The sequence below is a fragment of the Suricata suricatta genome, chromosome 3 (genome assembly GCF_006229205.1).
Source record: "Suricata suricatta isolate VVHF042 chromosome 3, meerkat_22Aug2017_6uvM2_HiC, whole genome shotgun sequence".
In the NCBI taxonomy this organism is placed as follows: Eukaryota; Metazoa; Chordata; class Mammalia; order Carnivora; family Herpestidae; genus Suricata; species Suricata suricatta.
The window spans coordinates 33,801,352-33,814,040 of NC_043702.1; the positions used below are offsets into that span (position 1 = coordinate 33,801,352).

The 12,689-nt window shown below is 42.3% G+C and overlaps 1 protein-coding gene across 6 annotated transcripts in view; it reads right to left on the bottom strand.

The window, feature by feature from the left end:
- Positions 1 to 12,689, bottom strand: part of SPATS2L (spermatogenesis associated serine rich 2 like) — a 164,822-nt gene that overhangs the window by 15,636 nt on the left and 136,497 nt on the right. For all 6 annotated transcript variants that reach the window (XM_029934136.1, XM_029934135.1, XM_029934133.1 and 3 more), the window contains one exon: positions 255 to 313. In XM_029934136.1, the coding sequence (XP_029789996.1) occupies positions 255 to 313 (59 nt within the window). The remainder of the gene's footprint in view (positions 1 to 254; positions 314 to 12,689) is intronic.

Sequence of the window (12,689 nt, forward strand, 5' to 3'; positions counted from 1 at the left end):
CACAAAATTTTAAATAGCTGACACCTCTTATTTGCTGAGTGCCTTATTCTGTTGTGTGCAGTGGTGCTAACTCTGACCTTGTTCCACAGGAGGTTCCTGAGGTTTCCAGGGGCTAAGTGCCTTGCCTAAGGTTACAGAGCTCATTAGTCAGTGTGAATTTTAGGACCTCACTCAGAATCCACATCACTGTCAGTTGACCTATGGATTGCTTCTGACTGGGAGGCTCCTGACCAAACAATCATGTGTCTACTTACTGGCTTCTTCTTTAACTTTATCCATTTCTGCCATTAATGAAACTTCTTTGTCAATGATGCTGGGGGGAGGGGAGAGAAACAAAAACAAAAGCAAAGAATGCTTAATCAAAGATAAACTTTTAATAAGCACTGGAAGCAAAAGAAAAATTATTTTCATTAAACAAAAGACAAAATTACCATAAATATTTCTATGTTACAACGCCAGCAGCACACTCTGCCTTTTCCAAAAATGAGGCAACACGGAAGGGATGCTCTCAAGTATTTCATAGTGACATCTGCTGATTAAATCATTGTCAGCAAATCTAAAAAAAAGGCCTTTTCAGACTTTCAGAATTGTGCTGCTTTGAATTTAAATTTGGGAGTATTTTTGCCCTATGAATTCTGAAGTTCCACAACAATGTAATAAGTATTTGAAAAGCTGCCACTCAGGTTTTCAAGGCCTGTAGTTCTCCAATGTCTCTGTGCATAGCTCCCCTAGATTCTGGCCGGAGACAGGGAGGTGAGGCCATCTCTGATGCAGATGGTCTTGGGACCTCCTTTGGGAAATGTTGTCTGGGTTCAACCATCCATGTGTTCTAAGAGTCTATGCCTTCTCATTCCCCCAAAGAAGCATTTCAAATTCAAATTAGTTTTTCCCCTCCCACTAGATTATTTTTTGGTTAGTCCTCTGAAAAAAGGATTACCTGCATAAAGTAAGCAATTATCTGTCCAGTAGCTCATTTCTCTTCCATCCTGACTCCTAGTTCCCTTCATAATAGCAACACACGTGAGGATTCCCTTATACAGTTGACTCTTGAACAACACGGGTTTGAACTATGTAGGTCCACTTGTATGTGGAATTTTGGGGGGAGGGTAAATACGGTACAGTACCATAAATATGTTTTCCTTATGATTTTCTTAACCACATTTTCTCTTCTCTAGCTTACTTTATTATAAGAACATAGTATATGATACATACAACATACAAAATATATATTAATTGACCCTTTATATTATTGGTAAGGCCTCTAGTCAATGGTTGGCTGTAAGTTAATTTCTGGGGGGAGTCAAAAGTTATATGCAATCTTCTGATTATGCACAGGGGGAGCCCCCTCCACATTGTTCAAGAGTCAACTGTACATCCTTTCATAAGGATATATTCTTATGTACAAATAAGCATAGATGGGAGGTGTTTTTAAATTTTCATTTCCATCACAAATATTTCAATAATACATCTCAAAAAGGTAAGGACTTTTTGGGACTATAACCACAGTATTACCATAATACCTAAAAATATTAATAATGGTTTCATGTTGTCAGTGTCAAAGCTCCCTAGTTGTCCCATACATATTTTTTAACAGTTTGACCGGGACCTAAATAAGTCCCATGCAGTGCAATTGGCTGATTGTCTACTAAATCTGTTCTCATCTGTAGATTCCCTCCCATCTCTTTTTTCTTCTTTGCACCTCATCTGTCGACTACACAAGGTTGTTAGTCCTGTTACATTGTCCATGATCTGAATTTTGCTTCCTGCATTTCCATGGTATTATTTGGCCCATTATTTTAGTTTTCCTATGAATTTGGTTTTTTTTGTAATAAATTAATTGTTTTAATATTTTCTATTCCAGAAATATATATATATGAATTACAATATATTACCTAACCTTACAACATCAAACTGTACACTTCTGCAAGGCTTATGTTTAGAAATTTTACTTATATACCATCTAAGTAAATTATGATACACTGAGTTGCATTTAAATGCCTACTTTAAAATAGGCCCCACCAAAATGTCAATAATAAAACTACTTATAAAAAATTACATAAACAAATCAGAAGGCATTTTAATATGGCCAATGACAAGATAAAATGTAATGTTATATGAATTTAGTTTGGGTTCATTTCATCTATGATATTTCATGATTAGTTGAAATATCACAACAACAAAAAATAAAGTTCAAATAAAGCCATCAGAAGGCTGACCTGTATTTAACCATCACTTATAAAAGCTATTCATGCCAACTGCTCCATTCATGGTAAAAACAAACAGATAAACAAACAGAAGCTAACAGTATATCACCCTCTGTGTTTTTAGTTGAACCTCTGTTCAATTTTGACCCCTGTCTTTTTTTAATTGAACAATCGGTAATGTGGAAAAATATAAAACCATTACAGGAGTAACATGATTCCAAAAAAAATGTAAGAATCATGAATCATGTCCATCTTTTTTCAACAGTAGTAACAGAGACTTTACTTGTTTTTATACAATTTATTTTTTTAACATATGCAATTATTTTCCGTCATTTACAATACAGTAGTTTCAATGATACTCCAAACAGAAAAGCAAAGTAAAAATTCAAAACCCTCACTTCTATTTCATGTAATTAGACTTATACAGAAATTAGAAGGTTAGGTACCAACTAGTTAATCACCTAATTTCACAGCTATCTGAAGTGGCAATTGTAATATAGCAGCTTATCTATGATACATTCAAGATACATGATATAATTTATTACTTGCCCATAAGCTCAAGTATACTGTAGTATAGAGGTGGAATTTAAGGAAAGGTATTAAGCAGGCTGTGTTTTAGCCTATGAATTTGTTTTGAGATACAGAAATCTGATTAGATTCAGATTTGTTTTTACTTTTGGGGAGACTATCTTATGTTATCTGTTTCTACAAGCAGGCACATAATGATACAACACAGTTATAAATATTCCTCTTGGAAAAAAATCAAACCTGAATGTATTCAGTTTCTTCCATCTTGTAACAAATTTATAGGAAATACAAAGGGCATCTCTAATTTTTATATTATCCATTGACTATCATTGCCTAGATCAGCAAGGTTTTAAAATGGGGATATTCAAATCCTATCACTCTTTCATTTATTACTGGAAGCTTCCACAAAGAAAAATTTTCTCTTATCAGTTATTTGGGTTATCATGCAGTACAGTTTATGTAGGTAAGGTCGGGTAAATGCCGATATATAAGTTTTCAAAATGATAGTTGGCTCCTTAGCATCCCCCCAAAGTAACCAATAAGGTTTCTTTTTTTTTGCTTGTTTGTGTAGTTTGATTATGAACTCATAGTTATAGGCTTTAATACACTGCAGTTATCACCCAAAACTATTATGTTTTAAAAGATGTACTTTGTTTCCTCTCCCTCAGGTGTGCTTTTAAAATTTAAAGTGTATTGAAAATTTATTTCCTCTTAAGAAGACTATTTTTAATACTTGTCAAGGTAAGAAGGGATATATCTATAGGAGTTCTGGGGCTCCTCAGCCGGATGATGTAACCTGAACATCTGGAGAGTAAGGACGGCGTGCTTAGAAGCTCAGCTCTTTCCTCATGGAAAGAACTGACGTGTACAGCGAAGGGCAAATGCTCTGGAGCTCAGCTCTAAGCCGAACCCGTCAAGTATGGATATCAACTATCCCCATGACACGGATGGCTTCAGGTCACTGGATGTGAGCACATCAGGATACCTGTACCTTATTTATCGACATTAAGTAAGTATGATGTCAATGTGCTTTAAATACAGGGAATACAAAAGAAGAAGTCTTTATCCTGTCTCTGTCCCAGCTTATTCAGTTCCCTTCCCTGGAGCTCGCCACCATCACCAGCTTCTTGCATTTCTTTCCAAACGCCATCTATTCATAAACCAGCATATGTTTATTAATCAGATGAAATGCTGAGTTAGGCCAATAGGCTTATGCTCCTGTGATTATAAGGTATATTTAGCTTCTCAGTCAAGTTTACATGGAGCCAATACAGGCCAAGCAACTTTTTGTTTTCGTTTTTTAACAACCCACTCAGAGAGGGCTGTTCTGTGTTAGTTTAGGAAAAGGCTAATGGATACGGTATTAGGGAAATAAGAGGAAAACCTAGAAATCTGGACTCGGGAGCCCCAATTACAATATGATTAAGTTTTCTGCCTAAGAAAATGTTTTGAATTCGACCCCCTACAGAAAGAGTGGCACAAGAGAGAGGGAGGGGGGTCAGCAAGAAGGATGGGAACTGTACAATGTGAAGAGGCTGGGAGAAAGAACTTCCGGGAGCCAAGGGGTCCAAGGTGTACACTGTGAGGAGTGTGATGTGAGCCTCCCCGGGACAGCCTGGTCTTCACCGTGCTTGGTGCAGCCCATCTGAATGTATGAAAGGGCACATACCCGGACGCCAAGGAGGTGGCTGGGTTCTATGTTTAGGTCAACGTGAGGTTGAACAGACGGGAAGGCAGCCTGAGGGTGTGAATGTTCAGGGCATCCTCACCCCTGGACCTGGCACAAATCTTAGACAGGACTTTTGACTTCCACCGGATCTGAACAGGAGTCCAGGACAACTTCTTAGGAACTTAGGAGCAGGGATACTCCTGCTGAAGGATAGGCTACAGGTCACGTGACCCCTGCAGGAGCCTGTGCTCCATTCTCTTCACCAATAGGGTGCAGCAGGATTGCACAGGTTTGGGACGGCTGTGCAGGAATTTGCCACAAAGAGCACTTGAAATGAGATACACAAAACAGGCATCCATTGCACAAGTATTTGCTGAGTGCCTGCCATGTGCCAGCAAGGGTGCTGGGGCAGGGAATGCAGCTGTGGATGAAGCCCCCTGCCATCCTGTGGAGCCTACAGTCTTTCGGGGAAAGCTGAGACGAAGGGGAGAGGACCTGCCAAAATGACTGGAGAAAAGTGAAAACCAGACAGACGGGAAAGAAAATGATGGCAAGAAGCAATTCCTCCACCTTCAACCAACCTTTTTCTAATTAGAGTCGGTGGGATTTGAGGGCACACAAAGTACACAAAACTAAAGGAAACACACGCACCCGATACAAGAGTGGGTGTCTTTAGCCTTCCCGTGGGTGGGGGAGGGGCACAGCACAGGGAGTACCTGGGCAGCTGCCCACAGTCCTCCCACACGCTCAGTTCCGGAACAAGGCCGAGACCCAGGAACCCTGAAGTCTGTGTCCATGCACGTTGGGAGGGGAGAATGGTGGAGGAACGGGCCTTGGCTAATTTCTTTACTTGCTATAAGATCATAGTAAATTCTTGTTGTTTAAATTTGTTAACATAATTATGTGCCCAGAGGGTTTACAAGATGGACATTTGGGGCATAACACATATCCCCAGGTCTAACACATAACAAAGCTGGATATTCATTCATACAGTAGTTAGTTTGGGCCTTCTGGGCTAGCAACAGGCTGGATGAAGGTTTTCACAATCAATTGTTAATCTGCTTAATGCCCACTTGAGGATGTGAAAAAGCCTGTGAAGTTGGCATCAAACCATGCTTCCATTCCTCTGGGTATTTCAACAAATGACTGTCCTCCAGCATCTTAGTAATTCGAGCATTGCTATGTATGACTGCTTTCAAAACTTCTGTGCAGTAAGACAAGCCAGGAATCTCTGCTGAGTCAGGACCCTGCTCAGAACCCATGAACTGAATGCAAACCGGGATTAGGTGCCAGACGGAAGCAGCTCCCTCGGAGCCTCCCTCAGGAATCTCAGTAAGATACACATGAGGGTCTCTTTGGCTTTCACTTCCAAGGCAGCAGGACTGCAGAAGGGAAGTAGATACAGAGGGTGAAGAGGGTTCAGTAGTAAAGGCCAGGCTGTTCCCTAGCAGGCTGTCAGACAGTGAGGAGCCAGCATCACATTGAACTGAGAGCCAGATCCAAGGCAGGGTCAGAAAGACTGTGTCTAAAACCTTCCAAATGCCCTCAGGCCTGATGTCACATCCAGTTTCCTGAGTTCTTTCATCAGTGCCCTGTGTGAGTCCTACTGTATCTTCTTAGAGGTCCTAGGACAGACACAAACCCTGAGTGCACCTGGTGAAAGCCTCTGCAGGCCAGCAAGGACAGACAGTGTTGGGCAAAACCCTGGGATGGAGTTACCAGGTATAGAGGGCAGGAGGGCGGGTCTTGAGAGGAATAACATCAGAGAGTTGAAGAGTCACAGAGAAATCAGAGGCAGTGTCACAGACCACGTTCCTACTGAGTATAGAAAGGACATATTTGCTTTTTAGGTATACCTGTGCAGACAGATGTCAGCCCTGAGTTGCCTTAAAATGAGGGCTGATCGTAACTAACACATCCTGAGTGTTTGCTGTGTGGTAGGCACAATAGGTAGAGCACTAGCACTTTACAGGAATGACCTTGCTTAAGCTTCATGAAACCCCAGAAGGTATGAGTTCTGTTCTCTTCTCACCACAGGGCCCTGGCACATGCCCTTCCCTCTGTTGGAAGATAACCCTCCTCCCCAACCCTTTCTTCACCTCATTAACTCTAAGTCTTCCTTCAGGTCTCCACTAAAATTATCGCTTTTTCAGGGAAAGCTCTGAGTTTTAAAAAGCTTCTACTTTATGGTCTTAGACAATTGTGGGTTGCTTGACAAGAAACTGCTCAATAGTAACAACAGTGAACTTATAGAGAGACCAAATGTCCTAATGAATGGATAGAGAGGATGTGGTGTACGCACACACACACAGGAATATTACTCAGCCGTTAAAAGAATCTTACCATTTACAATGATGTGGGTGGTGACAGAGTATTATGCTAAGCAAAATAAGAGAAAGACAAATACCATATTCTTTCATTTATATGTGGACTTTAAGAAACAAAACAGATGAACACAGGGGAAAGAAAAATGAGGGAGGCAAACCATAGGAGACTTTAAAAATATTTATTTATTTTTGAGAAACAGAGAGACAGAGTGTGAGCAGGTGAGGGGCAGAGAGAGGGGGAGACACAGAATTTAAAGCAGGCTCCAGGCTCTAAGCTGTCAGCACAGAGCCCGACATGGGGCTCGAACTCACGAACTGTGCATCATGACCTGAGCAAAGATGGGCGCTTAACCGACTGAGACACCCAGATGCCCCAGACTCTTAACTATAGAGAACAAACATTTGCTGGAAGGGAGGTAGGGGGCGGATGGGCATTAAGAAGGGCACTTGTGTTGAGCACTGGGTGTTGTGAGTGATGAATCACTAAATTCTACTCCTCAAAGTCATATTACACTATATGATAACTAACTAGAATTTAAGTAAAAACTTGAAGCATAAAAAAAAAACTGCTCAATAGTGATAAATGGGAGGGAAGACAACATATTCATTTCTTCCTGTAGGATAGCAATAATGAAACTTTTTAATTGGTATACTGTAGTGCTTGCATATAAATCATGTTTAAGCAAAAATTTATATAATTTTTGTCACTAACGGAATCTAATCATTTGAGACATAAGCTTATGAATAAAAGTGCAATGATAATCACCAAACCACACAGAGTTTGGCTCAGAATCAAAACAGGTAGTTGCTGATTCTGTATGCAAATCAGGGTGGTAATAAATTATTGAAATTTGTGCTTTTCCCCACTAATCATCTGCAGTTCTTGGTTTTGAACATTTTTGCTTTGGAACTGTAATCCTCTGTACTTGACAGAAATACAGAACTCTTTAGCCTTTCACTGACCACTAAAAGTTCTTTAAATGGTTGGATAAAGTCCTCTGGAGGGCACCGGACTTAAGACACATGGAACATGTTTTACATAAACTGAGCCCACATAAAACCTATGCTGACCTCACATGTTTCAGATGTGCCCTTTCTCCTTCCAAAAACACATCTTCTCATTTTATCTAAACTGTCTGGATAGTAAAATTTTATTCTGTTGCCATAAAAAGGCTTTTATTATTAAAGCAATAAGGTGTAAGGAGGAGATTACCATGGCAAAGCCTTTATGGTTTATTATATAGTTAATCACAGAGATAAAGTGTCATTTTATAAAAATGTTTCCAATGTCTTCATTCTTTTCTATAGAGGACTTATAATAACAATAATAAAAAGAATCAGGCACTTCAGCAGGAAGAGATTTATCATTTTCTGCTCTGTGAAAGACTCTTCTCTACATCCAGAGGCTAAGACACTGAGTCACGAAATGGCTTTGTTTGGAAACGAGGCGGGGGGGGGCACCACGTTGAGTTCAGTGCTGTTCATCGATAAAGATGCTGTGATGGGGGCAGCCCCAGGACTGTCAGTGGCTGATAAGCGGAGAGCAGAACCTGCTGGTGGGTACTGGGGAAGGAAAGGAGGGTTTCAAAGGGAATTTCAAGACATCAATCTGCAATGGCAGCCAGACTCCATGTTTAAGAGTTAAAAGTAGACCACAGCTCATGACCATGAGTTTGCCTCCAGAATGCCGCAGTGAGAGAAACCGCCCGAAACCATCTGACCCCAGACGATCTGGCTTCGGGACTTGCTTGTGGATGAAGCTCTTACTTCCTCAGCTGCTACGCAGAACAAAGTGGGTGGAGCAGAGGAGTTGGGGGGCAGGATAAGAATCCTGCAGGAAAGCCTCCTGCTCCCCAGCCCAGTACAGAGAAGGGGACTGTGGGAACTGCTGGGGGGAAAGAAGGTGGTGTATCAGCCTTTCTGGCTTACACCCAGGAGCATAAAGCAAGCAAATGAGTGATAAAGTCGGAAAGCCAGACTTTCTGTATAAAGAATTTCCCTCTTTCATGGAAGAGAGAGTAATATAAAATCATCCCCCAGCTGTGGGCTGTGCCCCTTCCTACCACACCAGGAGTGAGAACTGTGAATGCCCAGAGGAATGCCAGATGAGCTCCTGGCAGCCTCGTAGTGCCCGCGGGCCACCATGTGGGCCTTGAGCTGGGGAGCTAACGCCGATGGAAGAGGCTGCCTGTCCTGCCCATGAGTTCCCTTCTCCTGGGTCAGAGGACTGTGCCCACCAGGCGGATGGCAGAAAAACCTCCCTTTAGTAAACATTTAAGGTGTATGACACTGTTACCATGGGTACCACTTCCAATGCAACTCCCCAAGTATTAGCAGGAATTCTTGGGCCCAGGGTTTCAGCTCACCCATTTCTCAGCTACCGCTGTGGTCAACAGAGCTTCTGTCCTTGGCCTGACAGGCACAAATGCCATGAGACTATGTGTGGTTTCCTAGGGTCAGAGGACTGGCACCTCTACCACTCACAACAGGTGCCCCCAAATGGCACCCAGAATCTTGCAGGCTGCCAATTCCCTGTTCCTCCTTTCTCTGTTCTGCTTCCTGAAGGGTAGCAGAGTATGCCCCCTTGCCCCCCAATATGGCACTTGGATGTACTAATGATTGTGCGCTGCAGGCACTTGAAAAACAGCCAATGCAGGGAGATGTTGTTTCTGAACTCCCCTCACCTGCCTGAAGACAGAGCCTCCAAAGGAACTTAACTGTCATAAATCCTCTCCTGGGGAGTTTTGCCAACCAGGTAAGATTGCTGACTCCAGTCACGGGAGAGGAGCCTAGAAGTCAGCACCACACTCAGACACACTCTGTCACAAATGATAATACTTCCCATCTGTTCTTCTAAGGGCCCACTCATCTTTCCTAAACATCATTTACTCTCCCCTGAGAGGCCTATATCCACCCCCACCTTTCCCCACCCTTTCCCTGTTAACATGGTATTTAATTCTGAATTCTAAGCCACTGTGGGAGCTCCCTGCTTCCCCTTTGGTATCTCCTGTGCATACATGAGGTGCACATGTTAATAAACTCGTTTGTTTTTCTCTTATTAATCTTAAATATTTTTTAACATTTAGTTTTGAAAGAGAGACAGAGAGAGAGGGAGAGAGAGAGAGAGACACAGAGAGAGAGGCAGAATCTGAAGCCGGCTCCAGGCTCTGAGCTGTCAGCATGGAGCCCAATGCGGGGGCCGAACCCAGGAGCCATGAGATCATGACCTGAGCCAAAGTTGGACGCTTAACTGACTGAGCCACCCAGACGCCCCTTATTAATCTTTTATTACAGGGGTCTTGGTTGAGAACAAAGAGGGTAGAGGGAACATTATTTTTCCTGCCTTTTATCTCCCTCTTGCCCTCTCTCGTGCCCTGGAAGCTGGCCACTGGTATCATCACTCACCCACTTTCTGTGACTCCTTTTCCTTCTCTTCCCATGTGATCATGTCCTCTAAAGTCTACCCCAGAAGTGTCTCTCCCGCCCTACTCCGCGCCCACTGTGGCTGCTCCAGGTAAGTAGCTGGCTATCTTACATTCTTTAGTTTTGCGGGGATTCCCGGGTCTGTCACATTCTACTTGGTACCTTTTTCCGTCTAGGTTTCACAACAAGTGACATTCCTTTTTATGATTGGGATTCTTCTTTTCAGAATGCAGCAGTGGTGACAAACTGATCTCTGTAAGGAATTTTTATTTGGCAAACGTAACAAAACCCAACATACATGTCTACAGCATGTAGCGTGAGGCTGGGACAGCTTTCTGGAAGGCTTGGCCATCAGGACTATCGGGGAAATAAAGCAGTGGTGACTCTGAGCATGAATCACACTTAAAATATAAAGCAGTTCAAATCCCTCTGGCTGTCAATGAATGCAATAACTGCACTCAATTTGCCAATCAGGCTGAGCCCATTTTAGTTCTATTTCTTTTATCAGAGGTAATGTTCATATCTCTTAGTTGCGGATTTTATATTGGAATCCTACAATGATTTAAATCACAGTCTATGAATATTTCATCACACTGTGTGAGGTGCACTTGTGGAATGAGACACGTGCAGATTCAGCATAAGGACTGACTCCCAATACTTATAAAATCCAGGAGTTCCTCAAAAAGCAAATAGCTAATTAAAAAAAAACATTCTTTTTCTTCTTGGAATTTTAAAAATTATATCAGAGTTGCAAAATCCTATAAATTGTACAAATCCTGCAATGCCCCATGTTCAGCTGAAAAAGCTATACTCGTTGTAAACCTCCATTTAGAATTTTACATATGATTTTGTTTAATAACATAATTTCTTATCTTTGCTATTTCTTAAAAATTGTTTTAATGTTTATTTATGAGAGAGAGAGAGACAGAGACAGACAGAGGTGAGTGGGGGAGGGGCAGAGAGAGGGAGACAGAATCTGAAGCAGGCTCCAGGCTCTGAGCTGTCAGCACAGAGCCCAACGTGGGGCTCAAACTCATGAACTGCAAGATTATGAACTGGGCTAAAGCTGGACACTTAACCAACTGAGCAACCCAGGTGCTCCTTTGCTAATTATTTCTTAGTTTTATTTCTTTCCATGGGGATCACTATTCAGGGAAAGTAATGTAGCTGTATTTCAGTTTCTATAGCTGTAAACATTATCATTTACTCCCACCCCCTTAAAAAAAAACCAACTAATACTAATTCTATGGGAAAAAAAGCAAAAGCAAACTTTTATCTGTGGATGTTAACTGTCTTATAGCATAGGGGTGCCATTTCAGGAACAGAGTTAACATTCTTCACATTTTAACTTCATTTTACATGCTCATTTAAAAAGCTGGAAAATATGGAAAGCAGGATAAAATAAAACACATTTCAAAATAAAACAAAATAAGGCAAAATATCTCTTCATCTCATACTCAAAATAGAGTCAACCACTCAGAACACTGTTGCATTTCTTTCCAATTTGGAGGGCTGGAAGGGGAGGCATCTATGCAGAAGCCATCAGGGTTGTTGAACACAATTAAGAGGAACAGAAACTGGAAGAGACTGATGTGGCCCAAGGAGTCACAGCAGTGCTGGCCCATGTCCAGCCCAAGGCGCCCGCCTGGCGGAGACGGTTCCTGGCCTCCTGATGGGCTCTGTGTGCAAAGGGGACGTGGGCACCCAGCGCTCTTCACTGCCCGGCACGTGCAGCCTCACACCAGCACCTGCCCTAGTCCACTGGCTTCCCAAGTGGGGGGAACCATGAAATGTTAAACTTTATATACTTATTCTTTATTTTAGAAAGTAGACTTTCCTCATTGCCACTAAACAGATTAAACAGTGGTATACATATGGGACTTATAAATAAGTTTTCTGGTTTGAGAGGGATGTGCTCATAATTCATCTATTAATGGAATGAGATCCAGGGAATGTACTCCTCCCAGAGACTACACTGTGGTCTCTCATGCTTGTGGTTCCTCATGTTGTTTCTCCTGCATAGAATCCTCTCTCCCTTCTAGTCTGGCAAATTCCTAACCTTCGTCCGAGTGCCAGTTCCAGCATCACCTCTGTGATGGACCCTTTCCCAGCAGCCAAAAACCCTCCCCTGACAGTTTTCGCCACACTGCATCCGCAGCTCGCTTCTGTCCACTCTCGGTAGACCTTGGAACTTTTTTTGAAAGACAGCATCTTCTATTCCTCAGTATTTCTAACAGTGCTTCTTCAAGTGTGGTCCTCAGACCAGGAGTACTGGCACCCCCTGAGCTCATTAAATGCGTATGTCTGGGCTCCAGCTGCACCCACAGAAGCAGAGCCTCTGGGAATGGGGCACAGGTGCTTCCTGTGTGTTCCAAAGTTTGAGAAACACTGGTTCGTGACACATTCATCTCCCTACTGGACGGGTGAATGAAGAAAGGGGAACAGAAAGCAGAGAGAAGGCATGGCAAGACGTGAAAGGAGAACGAGGTTTGATCTGGTGGCCATAGTGGCCATTCAGAAGCAGTGGTCAAAAGGCTT